General features: G+C 40.6%; 4 protein-coding genes across 9 annotated transcripts; all 4 read right to left on the minus strand.

The window, feature by feature from the left end:
• Positions 1-874: 874 nt before the first annotated feature.
• On the minus strand, positions 875-2,499 carry ccl27a (chemokine (C-C motif) ligand 27a). The gene is made up of 3 exons (XM_034118307.1): positions 2,392-2,499; positions 1,558-1,675; positions 875-1,454 (listed from the first exon to the last, which is right to left on the minus strand). Exons 1-3 carry the CDS (start codon positions 2,453-2,455, stop codon positions 1,340-1,342), a joined length of 297 nt encoding a protein of 98 aa, XP_033974198.1. The 5' UTR covers positions 2,456-2,499; the 3' UTR covers positions 875-1,339.
• A 2,032-nt stretch (positions 2,500-4,531) lies between these two features.
• avp (arginine vasopressin) lies at positions 4,532-6,313 on the minus strand. The gene is made up of 3 exons (XM_034117616.1): positions 6,124-6,313; positions 5,248-5,452; positions 4,532-5,145 (listed from the first exon to the last, which is right to left on the minus strand). The coding sequence occupies exons 1-3, from the start codon at positions 6,241-6,243 to the stop codon at positions 5,009-5,011; spliced, it is 462 nt and encodes a 153-aa protein (XP_033973507.1). The 5' UTR covers positions 6,244-6,313; the 3' UTR covers positions 4,532-5,008.
• A 1,130-nt stretch (positions 6,314-7,443) lies between these two features.
• ubox5 (U-box domain containing 5) lies at positions 7,444-13,768 on the minus strand. Of its 3 annotated transcripts, XM_034118702.1 has the most exons (8): positions 13,617-13,768; positions 12,573-12,636; positions 11,215-11,316; positions 10,142-10,896; positions 9,405-10,030; positions 9,124-9,303; positions 8,278-8,533; positions 7,444-7,838 (listed from the first exon to the last, which is right to left on the minus strand). In XM_034118702.1, the coding sequence occupies exons 2-7, from the start codon at positions 12,624-12,626 to the stop codon at positions 8,313-8,315; spliced, it is 1,938 nt and encodes a 645-aa protein (XP_033974593.1). In that variant the 5' UTR covers positions 12,627-12,636; positions 13,617-13,768; the 3' UTR covers positions 7,444-7,838; positions 8,278-8,312. The 3 variants fall into 3 exon arrangements, with proteins under 3 accessions (XP_033974593.1, XP_033974591.1, XP_033974592.1); XM_034118700.1 differs by having other exon boundaries at positions 7,444-8,533; XM_034118701.1 differs by having other exon boundaries at positions 7,444-8,533; positions 13,626-13,743.
• A 1,449-nt stretch (positions 13,769-15,217) lies between these two features.
• On the minus strand, positions 15,218-25,512 carry lzts3b (leucine zipper, putative tumor suppressor family member 3b). 4 transcript variants are annotated; one of them, XM_034117599.1, is made up of 8 exons: positions 25,367-25,512; positions 22,820-23,805; positions 21,832-22,302; positions 21,146-21,313; positions 20,752-20,880; positions 19,984-20,175; positions 19,139-19,369; positions 15,218-17,729 (listed from the first exon to the last, which is right to left on the minus strand). In XM_034117599.1, exons 2-8 carry the CDS (start codon positions 23,687-23,689, stop codon positions 16,698-16,700), a joined length of 3,093 nt encoding a protein of 1,030 aa, XP_033973490.1. In that variant the 5' UTR covers positions 23,690-23,805; positions 25,367-25,512; the 3' UTR covers positions 15,218-16,697. The 4 variants fall into 4 exon arrangements, with proteins under 4 accessions (XP_033973490.1, XP_033973491.1, XP_033973489.1 ...); XM_034117600.1 differs by having other exon boundaries at positions 22,820-23,681; positions 25,325-25,502; XM_034117598.1 differs by having other exon boundaries at positions 25,325-25,502.
• Positions 25,513-26,608: the final 1,096 nt, after the last annotated feature.

Here is a 26,608-nt window from a genome sequence, read left to right on the forward strand (position 1 = left end):
ATAAATCTAATAAATCTGAGTGCGAGTAAAATGTTTTTCCCTTTCTTTAAATGAACAGTGCAGGATGTGATCTTTCAAACATTAATAAAGGATGAAAGGTCAAAACTAAAACTAAACAGTTGTACAACAGAGAGTTGTATTTAAAACTACTAAAATTGGAATGAGAATGAGACCCAATAAATCTAATAAATGAGAAGCTGTCCACAGTGTTTTAAAGCCCTCTCTGTAGCAGCTTGTCTCTGTGGGATTAGTTATGACAGACGGGGGAGTGGGGTCTAGGTTTTGATCATCAGAGGGCAAAACGGAACAAGGAAAGTTCAATTTATGCTCAGAAAGATCTGGAGTTACCAAGGATAAGCTATAGTATTCATAGACTCCACAGATATCATTGTCCATCTGTGGTTTCTGAGTGTTCTCATGTGTCTTCTAGTGTGCGATGTGAGAACATTAGATGAGTGAACCTATTATCAAAACAAATCAACTTCAGTGCTAACATAATATTCATGCGAGTGCCTCCTGAAGTCTAAGTATTGATTGACAATTGGAGGACCTGACATTGACTCAACAGACAAAAACCATCACTTTTTCATTTTCTTACATTTTGTTTTATGGTTTTATGTCCTATAAATACTATGTGGCATTGTTGGAGGAGCTCGGGATTTTAAATGTTCATTGCCATATCTACACTGTAGCTACTTTACACATGACAATAAAGACACTGAATCTTGAATTGAAAACAATTGTCGCCCTCTCTCCAATTGATGCTTTCTTAATATAGGCAAAAACCTTACGTACATTATTTGACCATGTCTTGTTTTTCTTTTAAATAAATGATCACTACAACTAGACCTGGAAGCAAAAATACAAATATACATAAAAGAAAAAGTATTTATTAAATCACATTTGACAATTATTTTTTTATGCAATTGTATTACGATAAAAAGTATAAAAGACAAAGATTTAATTCACATTATTCAACAAACGAAAACAAATACTCCATTAAAAGTAAAACCCCTTTTTGTAACCTTTACATTAAGTAAAAGCACAGAATCATTAGCAATGAAATATACCTCAAATATTAAAAGTAGACAGAAGACAGTCCATTTTCAGCTGATTTTAAAACGCTTCACATACGGTGTGGTTTAAGAATCAGATTGTATGTCAAATCATATTCTGAAAAAGAATATCTATTAAATACATGTAGTTGATTCTAGAGTAGTTTTAAATGTATATAGTAAAAGTAAGTACAAGTACCTCTAAATGATCATCATCAATAAAGAAAGAGACAACCGTGAGGGCTTATGTATCACACCAAATGTAGAAAACACAACACAAACAATTAGATTTCTCGTGCTGTCTGTCTGCTCCGCTTCACCCTGGCCTGCAGCGCCATCAGGGCTCTCTTCAGTTTGGGATGAGCACATATGGGCTTCCTGAAATCCTTTATATGCAGACTGTCGATCCGCAAGAGAAACATGTTTCAGGGTTAGATAGTAGTACAAAGAAACAATTTGATAACTGTAATAATATGGCCTATTGTTGATGTTCACCACTTACATCAGTGCAGGGATGTCACAGGCACCGCTGCTCTGTTGCACACTCCATCTCTGAACCCTCACCAGCACTCGGAGGGGAATGTCCGTCTTTACTGAGAAGCAACATTTTGGAATGCCAGCTGCAATGTGGGATTAAGATCCATTAAAAGGATGTTTAAACAACAATAATGATTAACAAATGTGTTTAATTGTGTCTCTGCTATCACTACCATTCTATCGAGTTAAAACTTTGGAAAAAATATATTTTTAGGTACAAAATCACTTTAAATGTGCGGGTGTTAGCCAAAAAGGCACATTATTACTGTTGTCCATGAGCCTCAAGTTACATTTGGCAATTAAGCAAGAGATAAAACACAAAATATATAAAATAGGGAAGGAGAAAAAAAACATGAAGAGCTGGAAGGGATAAAAAGCTTAGAAGTATAACACAGGTGAGGCATGTTGGTTTGTAAAAAACAGTAGTTTAACCTTTTTCAAAAGCAGAAGGCACAATATGGGTTTGACTTTAGGTTTGGTTTGGTTTTAAAGATAATGACAAATACAATTGAAAGAAATCTAAAGTTTTAGATTGAAAAACAAAGAAGATTATTTAATCAATAAACAGCTGCATCAACAACATAGTTATTTAGATACTCTGCCTTTACAACATCAAATTATCATTTTAATATTATTCTACAATATGAAGTGAAAGTGAAAGACCAATCGATTCCTGTATATTCTGCCCAAAAATATAAACATCTCTGAGCATGTATATAACTTATCTTAAAAAAAAACTGATTCTATTAAAGCGTTGTCTTGCTTTTAACATAAATTGTCATAATAATAGGGTCCTTACCTTCAGTGGAGCTGATGGCTAGAGCGCACAGACAGACAATCGCAAACACAACTTTCAGATCCATGATGACCGAGCAACTGAGGGGGGAAATCTGTCACTCACTTTAAATACATGTGCTGAACACGCACGCACACACGCACGCACGCACTCACGCACGCACGCACACACACACAAACAGTTTTTTGAAAACCAATGTTACTTTCGTTTTGAAAATGACTCTTTGTTTAAACTGCCTGTGTAGCAGAGTTCGTGGTACAGGTATGTTCCACTCAGACAGGCTCTGACAGGTTTAATTACCACACTTTTTACAGGATTTTCTTTGATTGACAGATACTGAATTAAGGCTTAGCTAGTGCCACACCCAAAGTCAGGAAAGCTGGGTTATAGTTTCAACAACTGAGATCAATGGGAATTGAACTGAGATCAAATGTCAACCACAGAGTCGAAAGAAACAAAAGGTATATATTTAACGGTGTATCTGAAGACTTAAGATAAATTAGTATATGTGATGAGTGCAAGGCTTTGTAATAATGTTCTGATGTTGAACAAATAATTATCTTATTAACCCTTTGGGCAACATTTTCGATAAATGATCATGGAAACTATCCTTCAAGCAGAAGACATCATTTGAAAAGCCCCTGAGCAAACACAGGCACTGCTTAAGTATCAATGAGCAAGACTCTTTCTCTCTAGATGGGCCTGACCTTTGACCTTTGTGCAAAGAGAAGGGCTCATAAATAAGTTACTAAAGATGGCAAAATACGTTTGGCTTTGTCACATGTTGTGCAATTTACCTGATCGTGCAAACCAGACAATATAATTATTCGGGGGGGGGGGTCAAACTGTTCCCAAGGGGAATTCTTCTGGTAGCAACAATGACTGACAGTTGGCAGATTAACTACTTGTGTGTTTGGGAAAGTTGTCAAAACCAACAAATAAATCCAGTGTTGTATGATTTTTGGTTTGCATTTCAGTTTAGAGCATGCAACAATAAATACCTCATCACATACTAAGCCTTAAATCACAAGACTTAATTTCCCCCCTCCTTTCTGAGCCAGTTTGACACGAATGAGGTTTTGTTTCTGACATGTTCTTTTTCTTCTTCTGGAAATTAAATCTGGAAGATTAGTTTTTTTTGTGGGGAAAAAGCCACTGTGGTCTTTGTTGACTACATTGGCTGCATCCAATCCGCTTCTGCTCTGCACTAATTACAAATAATTACGTAATATTAACTGTTATTCAAAATCAAGTCGCACTGAACTTCACCATTACACAGCCAATGAGAACGGTTTCATTCTGAGTCTTTTTTAAGTCAACTTAATCAACTAAGTTGGACGATTCCATGGAATTGTTTGGTTGTAATCATTTATATTTACCACTGAAGCAACATTGGCCAGGGGCAATGTATGTTATCAAAGCTTTTAACACTGAACAATTAATCAGGCAGATATAAGACACGTTTATAGTTCCCGACCCACAGGTATTACTTCAAAACAGGTACTGTAAATGTCAGAATGTGGGAGGTCTTGCATCCTGTTCCAACTGAAACTGGCAACACATACATTCTGGCAAAAACAACTTTTAATCATCCTGCACAAAGGAATATGAAGCAACACTGTCTAACAACAAAGAGATTTGTGTGCTTGAAGAAGATAATGAAAGGCAGCTACTGATTGACACGGTTAATTCATCGTATTAGTGCAACATGTGACAATTCGATAAATAATTGTTACTAGCCGACTTTTAAATCTGCCGTGAAATACACTAAGTCCAGCTTATTTCCTCTTTACCCTCAGATCAATATCAACGTTTTCATTTTACATTTTAGTTTGCTGTAGTTAGGCACACCTACAATTATTGTGTCCTCTGGGGGGGAAAGGATGACTGTTATAACTGTCCAGCCTTTTGAACTTACGAACTATAACGCTGGACAGGTTCAAAGAATTGATACTGATTTACGACAGAAAGTATTATGGGTGATCTCTTAGTTTTCTATTTCAGGTAGTTATTCATTCCTTTCAGACACACACATTCACAGCCACACACACACAGACAATAAACAATATTAGTCATCAATCATCTTTAAAGGTGTAATTATGTTGAGCTTGTGAATAACGACAACAGACAGCTGAAGATTTTTGGCAGTGATATATTCTGTATTGTCTCTCTTATTTTCAATTTACAATAATATTTCTACCACACAATAAGTAACTGCTTAAGTTGTTTTACATGGATGTCTTAAATGTCAGATCTCTAACTTATATACAGGGTTCTTCTGCTGTAATTCACTTATTTGAAATGGAGCTCTGAGGTGTGTTACATCCTCTTATATAGAATACAATTTGTTTACAGTATGTGCATCAGTATATACATTTCTAAGGTTGGAACAAACAATACAATATCATGATTCCTCTTCCACAGGATCTGGATGAAAAATGACTGATTACTAAAGTTACAGGTAGTTCTTCTATGGCCCTCTCTACAGATACAGGACAGCAGAAGGGGTTAAGAGAGAACACAGTTTGACTTGGCATTTTATGGGTTCATGGTTTACATCTCAAGGCTTGTAGTGGAACAGTGATGGTCTTCATTCTGTTTCCCTTCATGGCCCGGAGTGTCAGTACTCAGTCTGTCCTCTGGCAGCCACATGCAGCAGGCGCAGCAGAAGTTCTGCAGGTGAGCTAAATGAAGAGCCGTGGGCCGGATCTGGGGCCTCGGTGTCCCCCAGGCAGTCAGGGTCCACCGCACAGCTCTCTGAGAGGAAGGAGAGGACGTTTTTCAAGCTGTGCCTATAGACCAATTCAACCCCGACTTATGAACTTGTCTGAACATGAGGAATAATAAACCAGACTGTACCTGAGTCACAGCAGAGTCCTGAAGCAGCGCAGCGTCCTCCCTCAGATCCACAGGGTCTCCCTCCCGCCTGGCAGGGGGTCAGCAGGTAGTTCTCCTCCACACAGTGAGCTGTCTCCGGGGACCCCAGCAGGCAGCCCAGGCCCTCCCCGCAGCAGATGCTGGGGCCAAAGCAGCGGCCCCTGTCTCCGGGGCCACAAGACATGCACTGGAGGAGAATTGGGAAGATTTAAGCATTAATAATAAAGTGTTATACATCCAGTCAATTCTTTTGCAAACATTGTAACACTTATTAAGCATTGCACTCTCTTTTGATAGTCTCTCATGTTAATTAAAAACACTTGCATGCTTAAAAGCTGGAAAACTGTTGCATGATTCTGTTGCACATTAATCTCAAAACAGTATATGCTTGTTTTTATTATTAATGTTTGGATATAAACTTGCCTGTATATATCAGAAAATGCAGAACTAAAATAATATAAAAACACTTGAAATGCATCATGATGGGTGTTGTTTCTACTATAAGTTATTATGCACACAATTATCATTATAACAAATAATAAATGTGTTCATCTAATAGTTAGCTCCTGAAATTGGACATTTTTGCTATATTTAACAATGTTTTACGTTGTTATTCCTGCCTGATTTTGTCCATTTTATTAAGTAAAATGGCTTGGTTTTTCTCTAAACATTTAAATCCCAAACCTCAAAATCAATATCAACTGATCTCATCAAATGATTGCAAATTGAACTATTTCATATTTAAAATTATCCTAATGTTATATATTTTACTTACTTAGGGGAAATTTCAAACCAAAAAAGCATCCAAAGCATTAAAAAGAAATCTGATAAAGTCACAGATGACAGGCTTGTCCTCACCTGTCTGTTGCCAGACTCCGCCAGAGCGCGCTTCCCTCCTCGGGGGCAGTTCTGGATGTAGCAGGCGGAAGAGAGGGCGAGAAGTGCCAGGACGCACATGGGGAACAAGGAGTGAGGCATCGCTGCTGGTTAATGGAAGAGCCGCGCGCCGGTCTGAGCTCCGTCTGGAGATGTGTGGCTGATACCCCGGTACATGGCTCACTTTATAAGCGGATGGACATGAACTGACAAAGCGATTGACACTCATATCTGACGTCAGTGTCGTGCTGTACACCTCTCCGCATGCACGCGCACCCGAAGGCCACCTGGCTGCGTGCGTGTGCGCAAGAGGTCGCAGCAGATATGGCTCTGAATCAGATTAGTGGCATCTAACAAATCTACAAGAGAGAACAACGCTGACAACACAAGATGCCTTTTCTGTATTCAAGACTGCGCCACACTTATTTAGAACATCTTTCTGAATAATTTCAGCCTACGCGGATGGCACACACTGAAAATGGCAGAACATGAACGTCTAATTAGACTTGTGGACAACTAATTGGATGTACTGCAATAAGCGCAATGATTTGGTACATTTCATGGTAATCATGCACAATTTGTCTTAACCACCGTTCATCAGTAAATACATATTTTTCCTCTTGTTACATGGAGGTATGGTTCTTTCATGACAACCTCGAGGTCACACAGATTATCCTGCTGCTGTAATTTCAAACAATTAATGAGCACAACAAGATTAGCATTTCAAATGGAGGTAACTATCTGAAATTCATTATTCCGTTCAGTTTCTTGTTGCATGCTTTGGATTCTTACTCCCCGATTAGCTGTTGTGATGCAGAATGCTAAGTGGAAAACCTGAGCATCAGATTGAGGGTGTTTACTTTTGTTTTATTACATTTCTCACATGGAGAACAACAAGCTTATCAGTTCATTAGACAAGTAAAAGCAGTAGTTAATACCACTCTACATCTCTTTTAGAGTGCTGATACTTGTATCTGATGTGTTGAAGATTATGTTTTTTGTTCACATGCAGAACATCCGATTCAGCCTTTACTCTAACGGAGCGGATACAGGATCATGACCTTGGTTAAGCTTAATGTTGTCAGGGTAACCAACACATAAATATTGCCACTTGTGGATGCAAAGCCCAATACATGCTGTTTTTCCTGACTCTGTCCATTTAACCCTTTTGTGAATGCAAGACAAACTCATAAGAGGTAATTAGGTTGAAGTGTTAAGAGGAAGGAAAATGAATACGTGGGCAAGGACACTGGAGTACATGTAGCTTCTCATAACATTGCACCTTAAAAGGAAAAACTGTGATACAACTAGAACCATAATTTTATTGGAGATATATGGAGACATTTTAATTATAATGAAGATATATATTTTAACAGAACCAACACCAAGAAGTCATTTACATTTTCTGCCTTTATTTCTGTTAAGACAAGAACAATATACCAGAGTTAAGGGAATGTAAAATGGTGAATAGAGTGAAGGAAAGAGGGGAAGGATGAGCATGACATGTGTGATTCTTCATAATGGCCAAACGGCCTTGGGTAGATATGAATTCACGTTCATTCTTCTGGCCTCTTGCTCCCAATACTTGTGTCCCAGAACCTTTTCTTTGTGCATTCTCAACACATCTACAAGGCCAGGTTTTGTACAAGGTCTGCAGAACCAAGGCTGCAACGACACTTCAACCCTGGATGAAAAGGCTAAGACAGACGGGGGGGGCGGAAGAGAAGAGAACAAGTTTCTTTAAGCATTCTTTTGCTGCAGATATTTGTAAAGGTCATTGCTTTCAGTGATGTTCTTTCTAAGCTGTGGACATAAATACAAAGTTGAATTTGTGACGTGGCGGGTTCAAGAAATGTCAAAAGAATATTATAAACAGATTTGAAAAACTCAGACGTGAATCAAAATCATAATGTAGAAATATTACAAATGTATACAAAAAATGAGAGTAGTATCAAAATTACAGTTACACACATCTGAGAAAATATGCTGTATATCAAAGAGGGGGATGAAGGTGGCGTCAAAAAAGTGAAATATCCAGGATCTGTAGCTCTCAGCTGTGAATGCTGTTTTTTCCACCTTGCGTTTAACATGTCTGAAACATTAAACACTTAATCTCAGGTATAATGCTGGTTTCACCTTCATTGTGTTGATTTGCCTTTACACGTCATCTGTTAGTGATGAACGCGTATGACCTCACTGCGCGGGGTAGTGCTTTGGCAGGCTGAACACAAGATGTGATTGGCAGTTGATATGGTGACAGAGCTTGGTGGTTGTGGTTCCCTCCGCAGGCAGGAGTGGCAGAGCAAGTGGCCGCAGGTAAGACGGTAGATGGAGGATGCAGATTTGGAGTAGCCAGAGACCGAACAGGAACACGCAGAGCACGTCTTCTCACCTGGCAAGCAAAGGAAAACAAGTGTATTGTTAGAGTCCAAAATAATTTGCGACATAATAAAGGGATCTTTTTGATGCCTGACAAACCCTCTACTCGATTTTGTCCGCTTTAAAAGGCAGCATCAATGAGCTATGAGAGAGACTTTCTGCTGTCCATGCGAGTGTGATAAGACCAAAAACAGCTCTGCATTAACAGGATGCAACAATGGGCATGTTGCTTCAGATACAAATTAGATAAGAAATACAATCAAGGATTGAAATTGAGATTTTGATTTGTCAGAATGTGTGTATAAATCGTTACTTGAATTGGAACCGAATGTACATGCTCTGTATCACTTGCTTTTGTAAAACTGAGAAAATCAATAAAGATATTTACAAAAAAAAGAAGAAATACAATTAAGGAAGTCCAGTTTGTAGAACAATGAGTCTAAGGTTATTGAAAAACACTGCACCGTATTGTTGTTATGGCAAAAGTTGAGCTTATTTTTGTGAAGGAACCCTGTTGTCAACGCACTTTACAGTGGGTACAATCTGTTGACACTAAACATATTTTAGTTTGAGTGTTTCAAAGTACACTTCTCTTAATCCTACCTTGTGGGATGCTCGAGGGGCCGGCAGCCTGACACGGCTGTGATGTGTTCACTGGTTCAGAATCAGGTGTAACCCGTTTCTGCTGAGTCAGGTTTGAGGTGAAGGAGGGTCTGCCCTGCAGGGCGGAGAAGAGGGCCTCATCCAGGCTGGCTGACAAACGCTGCTCATGAGAGCTGGAAACTGATGAAGACGGAGTAAACACCAAGAAGTCAGCAGGAGAAACACAGTCGTGAAATATGTTGGCTTTTTTTTTGTATAACAATAAATATAACACATTTTACCAGAAGCGACATCATGTCTTGGTCTTTTTGTCTGCTGTAGTAGTTGCCTGTCGGCTGGAAAACCTTCTGTGGATTCTTCGGAAACTCCACCTAGATTTCGTTTCCTACTTCTCTCCGATTTCCTCTCCGTGTTAAGAGGCTGGGTGTCAAATTTGTGATTCCCATTATCTGATGAATGACTTAATCCAGTGTCTTCTACTTGAGTAGTCCTGTTTGTGTTGCTGGTGCAAGCATTATCGTGAAAAGCAGTGTTGTTTGTCAAGCTGTCACTGAGACTTTGAGAGTCCTGGGACTGTCCTTCGACCTTGGAGTCTAAAAGTCTCGAGGCCTGTGGATGCTCTCCCTCCCCTTGTCTCCCCAACATCCCCTCCCTCCTTATCATACTGTTTTGCAGGAGGAAGTGGTCAATGCGGCTTTTCAGATGGGGGTTAGGAAGAGGCTGGGAGGTGGAAGTAAACGGGACGCCAGTGAAGGGGTCGTTTGGGGGTCGACCCCAGGTGGCTTCCCTCTTCTGGTGCTCCTCCAGCGTGCTGTGGTCCACGGACACGCCACTGGGCAGCAGCATGGGCAGCATCATGACCTCCTGGGTTATCCGGTCATGGAACTCTTCTGGGATGGAAAGATGGCTGGAGTCAGACAAAAAGCGGACATAAAATCATTATCCTTTATTATGATTATGAGCTCTATTTCATCTACAACAAGAAGCAAATTAAAAATAAATGTATTTGTTCACATACCTTGGAGGTGTATCTGCTTGCAGTAGTGGTTTCATCTGGCTGGCAGAAGGGGTAAAGAACGAAGGTCTTGGCAGCTGTCTTTGGCTGTCCTCATGGACTTTTTTAATTCTCGCCACTTCTTCTGCAGGACAGCAGCGAGCAGGTTGCCCCCACACAGCCAAAGTCTTGAGCCCCAGAGCAGATGCTGAACCGCCAAATGGCAAAGTCACGCGGAGTTGTGTCACAGCGCCCAATGAGAGCAGACCCCGACTCCACAGATCCTCTTGGCGACTGTTCGCAGGTTGTGGGGGGAGTGAGGAGAGGAACGGGGGCCGGGGCCTGACATTTGAACGTGTGAAACAGACTTGGGTTTCCTCCCTGAGTTCGCAGCGGCCTATCAGCTTAAACTCTAGTTCAGGATTACTGGATTCAGTGTTTGACTTGAACGCATAGCTTCTTTGTTGAGGCTCATCCGGAGCCTCTCCACACCACTGCTGGGCCTGATGTCTCCACTGGTGTCCATTACTCTGACGAGATTTACTGCCATGCCCCTGCTGTTTATCTCTGCACTGTTTCTGGTCCTGTTTCTGGTCCTTTACCTGCATTTGTTTCTGCTGAACCCGTTTGTTGCCTTGGTCCAAATTCTGTGTGGGTGTCGAATCAGAGCTGGTGCTGATCTCCAGTCTCTTGCAGGCTTGTCCTTTGTCCATACCCCAGGGCCAAAGCTCCACATCCACCCTGTACAGCTCCACTTTGAAACCAAACTTCAGCGTCACCTGAGAGGAACAAAAGAAATATGGAAATCAATATTAGAGATTCATTTATTACAAGTGATGCCACTTTTGCAAATATTAAAATGCTAAAAGATATCGTACGGATGCTGTTTTATTAAATAAACTACAGCATTCTGCCATAAGAGTGCTCATGCTTTAGGCTTGTAACTTGAATATAAGTTGATGTTTTTAAGACTGAAGGCCATTAGTTGGCAGTAAAACCTTAGACAGTAGCCACTTCTGAGGTAGACAATAATCATTTATCATTGTCTCTAACTCTCAGAAAGAAATGAAACCTCTACTCAAGTAAGACAATCTTACCTGTACAGGTGGTCGTAGGAAGTACTCCAGCTTGAAGCCCTGCCTCCGGAGAGCAGGGTCGGCTGACACGAGGTTTGTGACATCATAGCCATCTGCACAGAGCTGCAGTTGAAAAATAAATTAGTTTACATAAGTGTATGGCAAACCTGAAGTGTTTGTCCAATAAACTTGTTTTACTATAAACTGTTCATTTTAGGCATACTTTTTTTTTACAATTCTGGAAATCTTTTCAAGTTTCAGCGGCCTTTCACATTAGAATCGAGCACAGAAGACATTCAATATAAAACATCACATGGAAGGAGATGTGACAATATAAAAGATGATGGTGGGTAAAAGAACAACTTCCCTGCCGAGTGTGGAAGAAGGTGTAGTCATGATCAGATTACAAAATACAAATAAGAAGAACATAACAAGGTCAGCTGTGATTCACTCTCCCGCACATCACTTTGTCCCTCTGCTTCTATTTTCACATCTCTGTCCTCCGCCTTTATCCTTTGCTGAGTCGTGTCTATCTACGTTATTTCTTGCTGTAAACTATTTCGACCTATTTTTATTTTTTAAGAAAATAGGCCAAAGCAAAATCTCACTATAATAAAACACTAGACGAGTGTAGAAATCTGTTTTTATTTTAATTTTATTCTGTACTAAGTAATTGTTGTTAAGACTACTTGAATGTCAACTGGAAATAGCAGCAATTTTCTACCAAAAAACAAAAACAAAACAGGGAGGTATCGTATATTGGGGCAGTACCAAATCCAATTGTCTTTTCTTTTTTTAGATTTGAAACTTAAATTATGGTTTTGGAATAAGGCTTCCAGTGTCTGACGTCATTTTATGATTTCATCACTCTCAAAAAAATCCTTAAACTAATCCACAATTTGAATAAAGCCATTCATAGGATTAAAAGAGTTAGACTTTTTGAATTGTGTTGAATGCAACTCGTCAGTGTGTCCCTTTATGTGCGGCAAGCACGAGAAGGGACTGTTTTTGAAGGTAGTAAAAAATGTTGTTTTTGAAAGGGTAAATGCCAAAAAATATGTATTGAAGCAAAACATTGTGTAAAAAACATACAGTAAATCTACCTTATTGTGTATTTCTTTTTACATTTTTACTTCACAAGACTCTGGAGTCATTGGAAATGTTCAGATCACAAGAGTCTGTAATGTAATGCGAATAGTAGCCTTGATTTTATCTGCAACTTTGCAAAAATACCAATTTGGAATGTTGATTTAAAATTCTGATGTCAAAGTTATGATGAGGCTTCAAAGCTTTGAGTTTTTCTGAAAGGCCCTATATTTAATGCAATTAATAAAACTGAAAGAAGTTAAGGTTACATGATGTACATAAAATGGTTGTACCTTGTTGCAATGAACTGTCGCATAAAAGTGTGGCAGACAGAGATTCACAACCATATTGTCCAACCTGTGAAGACACAAACTGATTAAGAGGCATACATGTGACCCTTGGGTCACAAACAGTATATAGTCAATGTATAGGTCAATGCAAAATGAGGCATTCATATAAGAGCTTTCTTAACACAGATTCACATTGGTTCACAACTCTGCCCTGGATTATTTGAAGATAATCACTTTGTTTGTGTTTACACCTATACCTATACAAGACCTTTGACCTAATCAAAAAACGACCTTCAAGAAATGACTCATCTCTCATAAGGTAAGCACACACACAGTGATTTAAAAAAAAGAAGGAGAAAGTTACTTAAATAAATGTTTGCCATCTGACCACTAAGTAACAATAGGAATATTTTAAATCTATAATTGTCTACACTAAATGATTAATAATATAAAATAGTACAAATTTAACAAAAGTTAGACCTAAACATAAACACGATTTGGCCACTACATCTTTCCTATTACTCTCTATAATGAATGACAGTCAAAATGTCCATATTTGCAAAGCTGAGAATGTAATGTTATTCATATATGATATGCAATACAATATCATACAAGACCACCTAAGTGGATAGCCTGATTACATCAAGCTAACTTCACAAACAAATTAGTCCTCTGAAGGATAATAGTTCATTAAGCTAACCTTACTACAACACTACAAATGTTAAGTTACATTTCACCAAATAAACTGATACCAACGAGACAGATGTAGATTGTAATTCATTTTTCAGATATATTATCTGCACTGATGTAAGAGGATCTGGGCCTCAAACGAAAAACCTGTAAAAACATTTACTTCTGCATTCTGAAAAACTAACGTGAAGCATCGAGCTAATGTTATGTCAATGTTAATGTCACGGTATGTTTTTGGTATATTCACATACGCTAACACCACACTTATGGTTAGCTAGCAATATAATGTTCGCCAACATTGCTAATGCTGAGCCAATCAGACAATAATAACACAACCTTAGTAAAAATAAAGCATACCGAGCTTACGTCGCCTTATTGTTGCTGTTTTGGGTCTTTATTTGGCTCCTTTGGCCAACTTTAAAAGGTAGCTAACATCCAAACATTAGCTAGCTTAGCCAACAGTCCGACACATCTAGGGAAGCCGATGAGGGACATGCCTTTAATTTGTAATTGCAAAATGTCTCGATGGGTGCTACAGGTAGGATAATAAGCTTGATAAATGTTTGTCCGCCGATTTATTTTATTTCTCACTTCAGCACAACCTTTACTGTGCAATAATGTAAACGTCTTGACCTTTTGTCAATATTGTGTCTGTCTTTTCAGAGTAGTCTCTCCTCCTCCACATATATGTCAACAAGGTCGATCACCTTCACAAGATGCTAAATGGCAGCTTGCAGCATTTCAAGGACTACTAGTATGCATTTCCTATTGATAGTTCCAGTATCTCCATCCTACGTTCAGCCTAGAAGACAAGACCAAAATGGTCACCGAACTTTTTGGTTTGTGATTCCAAAAAACAATGCTCATTTCACTTGCAATCTCTCCTCACTCAAGTTATGCACAGTAAGTACAGTTTTGAGGTACACTGTTTGAGCACTTTTGTACCTCACATTATATCAGAATGGTGTAGGCATATTTGGACTCAAATATATGTGACGGCTTCGGTTCTTTCTTTCTAAACAAACTTGTAAAATAAGATGCATTGCTACAGATGAAACCACCAACAGTACATAGATACCTACCTATTTGTATACATTAAACATTCTGCTGAGAAGTTTATGCATCATTGCTAATAATTAAATAACTTCATGAACCAATTCATTCTGCTTAATTGACTTTTGATACTTATTTTGATGTTATACTTTTCTATGCAGGAATTGTATTTGTAATGGAGTATTTTACAGTGTGATATTGCTACTTTTAAGGACAATCCTTTTCAACACAGGGCTGGCCAAAGTTTACAGTAACAGTGGTTTTGTTTCAATAATTTTGTATGTTGGGGTATTATTATTCTGAATTATTGTTAAGCATGTCCTGATCCATTACAATTATTCATTATAGGAGCCCTTAGACACAGCAGGTGTTGAATTATTCACATTTCTTTATTAGTTCTGCTGAATAACAAAGAGGTGGTTTCAATCAAGCCAGAACAGTACTAGTAACATAAATGCAAACAATACAATTGTGTAATGTATAAAATTGGTAGCATTTTGTTCTCTAAACAATGCAATACTGCAACTACATTTATCACCTACATCAAAAAGAACATCATTTTTGGACAGGGTTGCTATGATTGCACCATTATGGTAGGCCAATAGGCTATCTACACAGTTAAAAAAACACATAAAGGAAAGCTTAAATGGCACATATTTTCTCTGTCAGTTCACCATAATATAATAACAGTAATAAAGATGATAATACTATGTAATACTTTAGAGATAAGTTAATATTCTTGAGCAACATCTTTGTATGCTGGCATAAACAACACATATAAAAGCCATGATATTCACATCTGAGTCTACTGTACATCATAACTCGTGTGTAGGACACTACGTAGTGCAGTTAGCCTGAACGCTCCCTTTAAAGAGGCTGACTTTCCCTTTTCAGGTTTTTTTTTTAAACGTTGTTCTCCCCTGCTTTGTCTAAAAGAAATATACAGTAGAGACAGTTTTCCATGATATACATACTCCTTCAGTCTCAGTGCCCTTACATCTTACAGTACTTAAAGCCCCCACCCCAAAAAAAGAAAAATCCATTTACCATCAACATATCTTCACTTACTATATTGCCACTAGTCCCTCTATCCTCAATCTCATAAGCTGAAGCTTTTTATAAGTATACACACATGCACACACCGGCTCTCCCACGCACACTCGCACTCGCACCACATACACACATTTACAATCTATAACTATTATAAGTATTTCTTTTTAGTATATCATACATTCTATAAATTGTATTTTTGACTTTGGGGATACCGACTGATTTCTTGGCTGTAAATGCACAAAGTGAACAACACAATTATCATAATAACCAAATTCAAATTGTGTGCTTTGATTCACATTCTCCTTGCAGTTCAATAAAAGACGGTTGAGTTGGCATCGCTGTGAAAGCTCTCCTCTGACCTCTAGTGTTTGTTTTTAGTCAAGACAGGCGAGCTGCATTGAAGGCGAATCAGGTTCTCCCACTTTTTAAAACATTTTCTATATTCAGTTGGGGTTGATTATCTGCTAAACATATCTATTTAATTCAATTTTTAGAAAATATAAACTCTGTTGGTATTAATGATGTGTTTATATGGGTCATGCATTGTGGACCCTGTGCATGAAAGGACTTGAAAACTCAATCAAAAATCAGGGTGTGACCTTTGATGTTGATATCTGCTGGGATTTTAAATGAATTAGTCCAGCCCTGTGTAACAATGTTGTGTGACTGGTTTTCTGATATTATAATTAAAGCACTGAAAATGATAAACACACTCCTATTTTTCTATTCCCAGCATTAGTTTTTCTTGTATACATGCTGGAAAAAATGGAGTAAGGCGCTCTCTGGCCAAAAATGCAAGTTAACATCACACACTCTGACCTCTATTTCTACTTATACATGACCAGTGACACAGACTTACAATGAATAAATACCGCATAATATTCTGGTCGTTAATTTCTGACAATATCCCTGATTGTCTTGGTCCTTTTCTAGCATGGGCGTTAAATGACCCCCTGTATTAGTGCTGTCATCTAAAAATTGTCATTTAACATTTTGCTTTTCTGCCATCCATCAGTGTGGCACATTCCTCACATTGCACACTGGCTAAATGAGATGTAGTAATGTGCAACTACAGAGAGAAAGGCTGCTTAGGAATTTGAAAAATCATTGATTGAATGAAGTTCAACTTCCCGTGCGGAGGATCTGTTACTGGTAGTGGGCATTCGGCATTTGTTATTGTTTTCAGTGTCTTAAGTTGCTTTGAAAAGTTTGTCAGACTGTACTGATTTATTCTATTGTAGACTGAAATGTTTTTCAACTGTATGCTGAAGTGGTTTTCTGTGAGAGGCCTCGTCACTGTGAGTGTCTTGGACTGGAAAATTGGTCATGTCTCTATATCTCAGTGGACTCTATCCTCTCCAGGCGTGAAGGTCCTGCCCAGGGATTGGCAAGCTGGTGGAGAGAAGGAGGGCCCTTCTGATCTTCACAAGGCGGGGAGATGGTGAGGGCAATGGGGCCAGAGATAGAGAGTGAGGGCTGAGGGGATAGAGGTGACATGGCTGGTGGTGGAGGGGGAGAATTGGAAGAGGTGGGGGAGCTGGTGGTGATGGTGGTAATAGTGGTGGTGGTGGACGTTGAGGAGGGTTTAGCTCCCAACGAGATCATACGTTTTTCCAAAGCCTGATTCTTCTGCAGCGTTTCCACGTAGCTGAGCTGAAGCTGTGCCTGGTATTTCAAAACCCGTTCCTTCTCGTCCTGCCAGGTGTGTCGCTCCTGGTCGAAGTTGAGTGCCTGGCGTTCCCGTTGCTGCCGCTCCAGGCGCAATGCGGCCTGCAGCTGCTCAAGTTGCCTGCGAAGCTCCCCTGACTCGTCCCAGTGACCCTCCGGGCCTCGCTGCGGCAGGTGGCCATCCTGACGTAGCTGCACTTCCTGGCAGAGTTGGGCCTCATGACGCATTTGGGCCTCGTGGCAGAGCTGGGCCTCTTGGCGTAATTGGGCTTCATGGCGGAGGTGAGACTCCTGACGAAGCTGGGCCTCCTGACGGAGTTGGGCCTCTGGTCGAATTTGGGCATCCTGACGCATTCGAAGGTCCTGCTGCATGTGGGTATCTTGCCTCTGCTGCACATCACGCCATTGAGCTTCTTCCCGTTGCTGCCTCTCCTGTCTCTGAGCTTCCTGCCTCTGGGCCTTGGCTTCATCGCTCTGAAGACTCAGCAGGGTGTCAGACGTGGAGGTGAGAGAGTTGGTTGAGGACTCAGTGGGGTTACGTGGGCAGTGGACAATCCCCCAGGGGGGCAAAAGTCCTGCAGCAGCTAAGTTAGGGCTCACAACCACTTCTACTCCTCTGCTCACTTCATTTAGAGCCCGCTTTAAACTGAGCACCTCTGCCTCAAACACACCCAGCTTCTCTCTTAGATGGGACACCTATAAAAAGGAAAATGTATATCACAATAAATATTTTCACAGTCACAGGCAGGAGGATTCCTACATAAAAAATAAGCTTAATAAGTGTTCATAGTTATATAGATAGACATAAGGTGTGAAAGCATTCATTCACACAGCCATTCAAACAAATACTCATCCAGCTGCATTTGTTTTTCATACTGTATATGCAGAAATGCAATCAAGCACATGTATGCACCTAAACTGTAGTCACACTTTGAAATGGGATTCTAGGGCTAAATGTCAAAACATAACACAGACATAAACTTAGGTCCACAACGCTTGACTAATGTTGCCAAGTGTATTAATGGCCCAAAAATGGAAGCTTTCTTTTGATGGTTTATGATTGAGTGATATTGTACGTTTTGCCAGACAAGAGCTATTGATATATGCAGACATTGTGTTAAAAGAGATAAATATTGCTCTTAAACTTACTGCCTCTTAAGTGATGGAATACAAATAATATATACATGTGATATGTGTCAGCTGCTTATGGGCTTGTACAAAACAAGGAGAAAAATGCTGTAGCTGTAGTATACGATGTTGCCTAATCCCCAATTTGTTCTAGTCTATTTTTTGTTTTGTTTTTCGAATCCTTCTGAAGGATTTCTTGGTTTTAGATGCTCAACAATCTAGATTAGTGTAAATCATGTCAATCCTTAAATCTGCCTTGCTGTATACTATATTGTAACTGCTTTGGATAGTAATCAACATTGCATTACTCTCTAAAGCCTTTGATAAAGTTGACCGGTGCTGAACTACACAAGATTTACATCATTGTCCCTAGAATAATGTGAGCCTTTTAGCCAACAGAACCAAAGTCCTTTGACTAAATATTCAAGTTGAAAAATCTACCTTATGAGATATTTTAACCAAACTGGAGTCGATATTAGCTTTCTTCAAAGAAGCAGGACTCGTTTTACACACTCTATGTGCATACAATTGGGAAAATATCCTACGATCTGGAATTTTTGTTTTCAGCAGCTTGGCTAGTACTCTTTTTGTTCACTTGTAAACTCATACACACAAATAAAGAAATAGGATTTTAACAAAGACACTTAAAAAAAGTGTTTTTCTTAGAAACTAGAGATTTCGTTCTCAGGTTCAGGGATTTTGCCAAATAAAAAAAAATATATATATTTGAAAATATGTTCTATTTGTCAGACCTTTAGCTTCATATGGTGCGACTTGATTTTTTAGGTCTGATCATTGCTCTACTAGGAAATCTATGTTTGGTTGCATTGCCAATTCAGAAAACTGATAAATAAACTGACTATCATTTACATTTTTTAAATAATGTTCAAATTATTCACGTTTGTGTTTTTCTGTTGTTTGTTTTCCTCTGTGTTAAAGCCTGCTGAGCATAAGTCAAGGTGCAATTGAAACCTCACCTCTGAGAGAGTCCTCCTCAGCTCCCCCTCACACTTCTCCAGCTCCAGGCTCTTGGTGCTGTAGGAGTCCTTCAGGCCCAGCATGGTCTCCTCCCGCTCCCTCAGCTGGGCATTGAGCTCCTTCAGCTGGCCCCTTAGGGCCACCATCTCTCCAGCTCGCTGCGTCACTTCAGCCTGACTCTCCCTCAGCTGCTGCTTCAGCAGAGAGATCTCTCCGGCCTTCTGACACACCTACCACGTATAAAGAAGAAGGGAATGGTATTTTTTGTTGTTGTATTAAGTAGGGATGTAAATACCCATCAATCTGAGTAGATATAATCGACTCAATGATCAATAATCCAGGATATTGACACAAAGTCAAAACAACAATACATATCATTGTCTTCAGATACCCTTATTTGGAATTTCTTGGTTAAAAAAACGTGTTAAAAAATTGTCTGAAAGAGCCAGGCAATTAAATTGTCATATCATATTTCAGTGACTTTTTGGGAGTTGATTTAAATGTAGCTGATTGTGTTAAATGGGCATCTTCCCATATCTATCTAAGACCCATGAACTAAATTACATTTAAATTGTATCTTAGCAAAGTTTGTGATATCGGCAGTTATCCCATCCTTGTCCAGATAATCAATATGTATTGTGATGAAACATCAAACCCCCAATATTCAGAAGTATTAGTTTTTATGGTCAATATGCTCCCTGTTCCATTGCGTGGCTTGCTGTACAGAGGCAGCGTCACACACACGGTTGTACTCAGTCCTCTACTGTTCAGTCTACCATGATGTAACCCTGATAACATTTTACTGAACTAGTCAAGCGCACCGAGTCATATACTCATATCTCACCTCCCACTTGGTCTCCTCCAGACGAGGCAAGATGTCAGCCTGCTCCTTCCTGTAATCCAGACACTTTCTCTCCAGCTCCTCCCTCTGGGCCAACAGAGCCGCCATCTCCTCCTGGAGCCTCCTCTTGTCCTGGGATAGACGGCCTATCTGGGCCTGCAGGGCAGTCTGGGAGCGCTGAGCACGACGGGTAACCTGCAGAAGCAATGTACGTATAAAGTGTTATAAAGTTTTAAGTATAAAGTATACAAAAATTATGTTTTGTTGGTATCCATCTATATGTGGAACATATTGAGCAATAACATCTTCTGGTACTTAAAGCCATGACCCAGTAAGTGTTGTATCAGGGACATATTTGGTCTGAATGCCATTTGGAACCAGTCAAGTCTTTTGGGCTGCTTGGGTCAAAATGCATGGACGTCAAAAAGCCATTCAGATTTTCTCCCCATCATATGCAGGGTCAATAAATCACCTGCCACCTTTGCAATTTTTCTTGCAAGCCAATCAGAGCATTGTCGTTAGAGACAAGGACTAAAACAGAGCGTTTCAGACAGAGGGTGAATATTAAGCCAGATAGTTATATTTAGTGAAGACATATAAAACAAAAAGATAAAATGTCATCTGTTGTTTCTACATCACCCAGGAAATTGTACCATTGTTTCAGATTTTGACCACATGCTTCACAAGAATTCACACTTGTTGCATTTGACTCAAAATGTGAGTTGAGATTAAGTGCAGCGACATCCTGTGAATCAAATGTAGTGAGTCCACCTGCTGCAGGCGCGAGGCGTAGTTCTGTCTCAGCTCGTCCATCTGCCGCTCCCAGACACGCTGCTTCTCCTCAAACACCTGAATAATCGCTGCCTCACTTTGGTCCAGGTTTCTACGCATGTGCTGCACCTGGTAGAGAAGAAGAGAAATCCGGCCACAAACAGCCAGTAAGTAAAGACATATTTAACTTGGACAACAAAAGTTGGAATATCAATGAAATTATTCAAGTTTAGAACTGATCTTATAAATAATGCCAACCATCCTTGTTTTTAAGTAAGTACAATTGATTTAGTATAAAACCTTTCCTAAACAAGAAAAAAAAAGATTATATATCATAAAGCCCACTGAGTGCTAGAAACAACTGCATGGTAGACTTCACTGTGTTGCCTCTGACCTCTTGCTCTTTCTCCCACAAGCGGTCCTCGAGGTCCTGGATAATGTCGTCGGAGGAGGGCGAGGGCCGGAGAGGAGCAGGGGCGTCACTCAGGTGGCTCAGCCTCTGATAGGACGAGGAGCTCTTTCCCGAGGAGGACCGGCCACTGTCTGAGGCGCTGAGCCCGTTCTAAAGGAAAGAACCATTGAGATACATTAAAGATGATAACAGCAAGGTGTGGCGCACACAATCATATTATTGACTCCTGAAGATGTAATCTAATTTGCCTTTACCCTGATTGAAAACCCATTGATATAGAACTTGACCAATAAGTTACTGAAATATCCTGGCTGATATTGTAATAACCTTTGAACCAATTTGATGTTCGGAATACTAAAGGACACTAACATTTATATACATTTAGTATTCTTTACATTTTCAACAAAAATACAAACTTTTTTACATTATTACATTTTTTATCAGTAATATTAAATCTTTAGTTTTGAAGAAACTAGAAAAAAAAGTTTTTTTGAACGATATAACAATACAATAGCAGTCAGGACATTGTATTACATTATTGATCACGTTATTAAATGATTTGGTTTTGTTACATAATCAGGTTGAGTGCAAATAGTATTACATTTTCGGCATTATTTCAGATAAAGGAGATCACGCTAAGACTAAGTGAGTATGGATGGGGGTCTCACCTGGTAGCCAGGCTTTTCCAGCTTGTCGAGGCCTGCAGCTGCCCCAACCATGCCCAACCTGTTGATGTGGCTGGTGGAAGCACTGAGAGGCCCCAGGACGGCCGGGGGCCCACAACCGGACCCCGAGCCCGTGTAGGTGGGCAGGCTGGTCAGGGAGTTCCTCCCTGAGTCAGACATCCCTCCCTGAACCACTTCATTACCATTTCCCCCGCCCTCAGTTCTGCTGACCCTCACTGGGCTCTCCTGGTCCAGGAGCAGGGCCTCTGGGACCTCTCCTGATTCTCCTGCCGCTGCGTCCCTGCCTCTCCTGCCTCCTCTGCTCTCACTGAACCCTTCACTCCTTGCCTCAGTCTTGCCCTCGCTCCCAGCCCCTCCTGCCTGGCCCACCAGGTTCTGCATGGAGTGGAAGCTCTTGGGAACCACCGGCTTGAAGGCGGAGGGACGTACGAGGCCCGAGTTGTTCTGCATCGCCTACAAGAGAGATGGAGGAAAGAAGGTAATCAAATATATAAAGGGATGTACACATAGGAGAAAAGCCTGATAAAAAACACATTATTGTTAAGCATATTAACAGAATATGGACGTGCATCGTACATAAAGAGATATCATTGTAATTGAATGTGTCAAAAAGACCTTCAGAATGCATTTTTGCTGGAAAGGTTGTGGCTTTATGAGTATGAAATTCCTTCTTTGTGTTTGGACACCGTTTCTTCCATGAAGAGTGTAGGAATAGTAACACAAATAGGACATGTTATACTTTAAAAACTTAGGAAGATGGCAATTTCATATGTCAATAACTTTGGCTGAAATATTTTTGCACTGCATTTTGTCCGCAGTTGCTTACATTTCACACTTGTAAGCGATCACTTTAAGTATGGAGAGGACGAATCATAACAACTCATGCAACTCACTGCATGTGAGTAATAGATTGACCCTTTTGATTCATTTTGCCTGAGCCCCAGGTTGGGAGTTTTAAATCTTGAAGTACCTGCTCCAGTTTTCCCGACACTGGCAGGATCTTGGGTGGGTTGTGGTTCGGAGGGTTGTGGCTGCCTGGATTGTTTTCTCCGTCGGCTCTGGCTGCGGTCATCTCTCTGTGCTGGTGCGGGTGCGGATGCTGGATCTGGTGTGTGTTCATGCCAACGCTGGTCTTCTCGGGTCCTCCTCGTCCCACAATGTTCCCACACACATCCAAACCTGCAGCCTGCATCTCCCTCTCTCTGTCTCTTTCCAACCTCTCATTCTCCAGCCTCTCTCTTTCCCGCTCCCTCTCCCTTTCCCTCTCTCGCTCCCTCTCTCTTTCTATCTTCTCTCTCTCAATTCTCTCTCTTTCCCTCTCTCTGGCTCTCTCCCTCTCCCGCTCCCTCTCTCGCTCCAGCCTCTCCCTCTCCACTCGCTCCCGCTCCCTCTCCCGGTTCCTCTCCCTCTCTCGTTCCCTCTCTAACCTTTCTCTGTCCCAGTCCCGGTCCCGGTCTCTGTCTCTCCCCCTCTCACGCTGCCTCTCCCTCTCCCTCTCCCACTCCCTCTCCCGCCTGCCCGCTCCATTGCCACACTCCAACTGGTTGTTGTTGGACGGGGCAGTCATGGTACATTCAGTGTTGGTGGAGGAGGCTGTTTCGGTGGGCCGGTCAGTCCCGGTACAGGTCCCAGTCGCAACACTAACACTCCCCCGCTCATCGCTAGAGGCCGTCCCGTCAGATATAGTCGCAGGAGGGCGGGGCAGTCGTTCTGCACTGCAGCTGCGGTCGGCAGGGCAACGGCGAGAGAGAGGAGGGGCTCTGGGCAGGGTGGTCCTCGTACCCACAGACTTCATGGCAAACTCCTGCTCTCCTGCCACCCCACTGCCAACACTGCCCATAGTGGGGTCAAAGGTCAGGGATTAGAGGTTAGGAGTCAGGATTGGGGAGGGTCACAGAAACATTTGGAAGTTTTGTGGGTCATCACAACCTAATGCAGGTAGTGGGGGCACACACACTAGAGGAACACAGAAAAATGAAAGGCGTTATACAATATTATAATTGCATAATGACTAGTTATACAATAATAACTAATGCAGAATATTTTTCAACCAACATACAGGAAAATGTGCTCCTCCCACCATGATAAAAATGAAATGTGTCCGACAGATAAGTCTACATAGTTATGCGTAGAGTGAGGGTATAAATAAAGAGTAACAATAAAACCCGTCTTCCAGTTAATTGATAACATCATTGGCACAAACTGGGCCTGCACAGACAATACAAGTGACAAAATATGGACATGGCAGTAAATCCTTACTTTTACACCAAACAAGAAAATGATCATGATTCAAACTTTGTGTTATATTACTAAATATATTCATTAACTTTGTTTACAAAAAAAACAGACCAAAAATATATTGCCTGCCCTATATGCGGCATCTAGGAGTTATTTACAGAAATCCTCATAAATGTGCCTCAGATTAGGAAAAGTTTTGAAATATCAATCTGAAAAACCAATGTTAAGTATGTTTTAAGGGCTGTTTAAGGCATCATTGGTGGTGTACATTAAGGTACAGCACCATTCAATAAAAAAGACCCAAAACCAGGGTCTTTAAAAGCTTCATCAACACAGATCTAACAGTAATATCAACATGTCAACACTTTACCTCAAAACAACCATTTATTTCAATTATATTGTCTTGCTTTGTGATTAGATGCCAGTTTAGAGGTTTACTGCTGATCACATAACGGTAACATCCATGCGTTTAAGTCCAGTCTGGGACCTTTGTCATCTACAACTTTCACGTAAGCCATTCACTGTCTCCTATAAGGCAAACATGTCCTCTAAGTGTAGCACAATACAAGTCAACATCGCCACAAACTGCAGCTACAACTAATACAGAATATATAAACTTTTTAAAGGCGAGATATATTGCAGGACTGTCGAATACGTTTTAGACAATGGTACACAAATAAACTGGTAAAATTAGCTTGGCACATTCGAGTTTGTGTACAGTATTACAAAGAGATGTGCTTGAAAAAATAAATATGTTTGTATACAAGCTTTATATATGTATGCCCTCAAAAACGTTACATATTATCGAGCTCACATATGACATCTCCAAATGTATACAGCAGCATAGATAGAGAGATAGATAGATAGATATAGGTAGAGATAGATAGAGAGAGAGAGTCATGCCAGTGCACCTCCCCTCCCCAGCCCATTTACTAGAGGATTACTTCCACTTGGGTGAATAGTAGTAGTAGTAAAAAACACTGCCATGTATCTGCGGCTCTGCCTCAATCCCCTCTCCTCACGACTCCCCCTCTCTCTCCCTTTTTCTCTGCATCCCTGGGCGGCAAGGGCGGCTTTAGCAGCATCCGCATCAAGCCCTGAATCCACTGCGCTCCCAAACAATTACTCGCTAGGCCCCGTGACAAGAAACACACGCACGACCCTCGCCGAATCCAAAAATACATCCACATTAAAATGCACAGCGTCATTGACATTGACGACAGTAGCTTTGATTTACCGATTGTAGCATCCTGGAGGTCCATCATCAAAGGCTACTCACTATTTTGCAGCTCGGCGTTTTGTAAGATGGCAGCCTCAATACATATTAGTGTCACAAGAAGCACCGTCAGTCCCGGTCGGCTGGCCTCTCTGTGGTCATGCGATGTTACCGTGGCTCGGTAAAATTAGGGATGCTGTCTTCGACCGCTGTCACCGTCGGATGCTGATGATGGAGTCGGTCGGTTGATACGCGCATCAGCTGAGAGACACACACCCACCTCTGGCCCCGCCCCTCCGGCTGTATGATGCAAACGCCCCCTTTTGGCTTTCATCCAGTGGTCTCCCTGGGGAAAAGCCTATGGAGTCACATATGCAGCCCCCTGGGTGGATGGATGAGACGTTCAATGGAAACAGTCATGCTGGATGCATCAACAGACAATTATTTGTTCTAATTATATTTTTTCTAATGTCCTGTAACTGAAAAATCATCATAATTGATGTCATTAGAAGAACAAAAAACATTTGTATTGTTGTTTAAGTATTTTTTGGCATCTCAGTTTGGGGACAGCCATACATCCTGAATGGTGCAATAATTTAGATCCATATATATAACTAAAGTTACTAATATCTCTCTGAAAATCAAAAGTAAAAGTCATGCATCAAAATGGTTACATTACTAAAAAGGTAGAATCAGGAACATTTATTTAAAGTAAGTACTCCGCACTGCAGGAAAACATCCCTTAACATTACATTATTGATAATAATGCATTCATTTTAAAGGGGACCTATCATGCAAAATGCACTTTTGTACGTCTTTTATACATGAATATGTGTCCCCGGTGTTCCAGGGAACTCACCAAGTGTCAGAAAACACAACCCTCTCTATTTTCCTCCATACCCAAATCTCTAAAAAAGGGGCTGCAATGGATCTGATACAGACTGATCCAGATTTGAACACTTCTATGTCGTCACAGAAGTGGCGCTACGGCTATTGGGCCAACTCCACCAATCAGGAGGAGACAGCCACGGCCATTGCCGTTCGAAAGCGCTGGAGACGCTGTAGTACATATGCCAGGCCTGTAGGTGGTGCTGTTCTCACAGAATCAGCCCTTGCAAAAACAGAGCTAAAACAGTGCAAATTGAGCGAAATGAGGCATGGCTAAAATGCATGATCTGTTTGGTATTTTGAAAAAAAAAAGTATAAATATGCCTTATATAGGTATGGTCCTACACTATATTATTCAAATATAGCATGATAGGTCCACTTTAAATCAGAAATGTACGGCTGAAGTTGGTGAATTGG

Source organism: Trematomus bernacchii, unplaced genomic scaffold (genome assembly GCF_902827165.1).
Source record: "Trematomus bernacchii unplaced genomic scaffold, fTreBer1.1, whole genome shotgun sequence".
NCBI classification, from domain to species: Eukaryota; Metazoa; Chordata; class Actinopteri; order Perciformes; family Nototheniidae; genus Trematomus; species Trematomus bernacchii.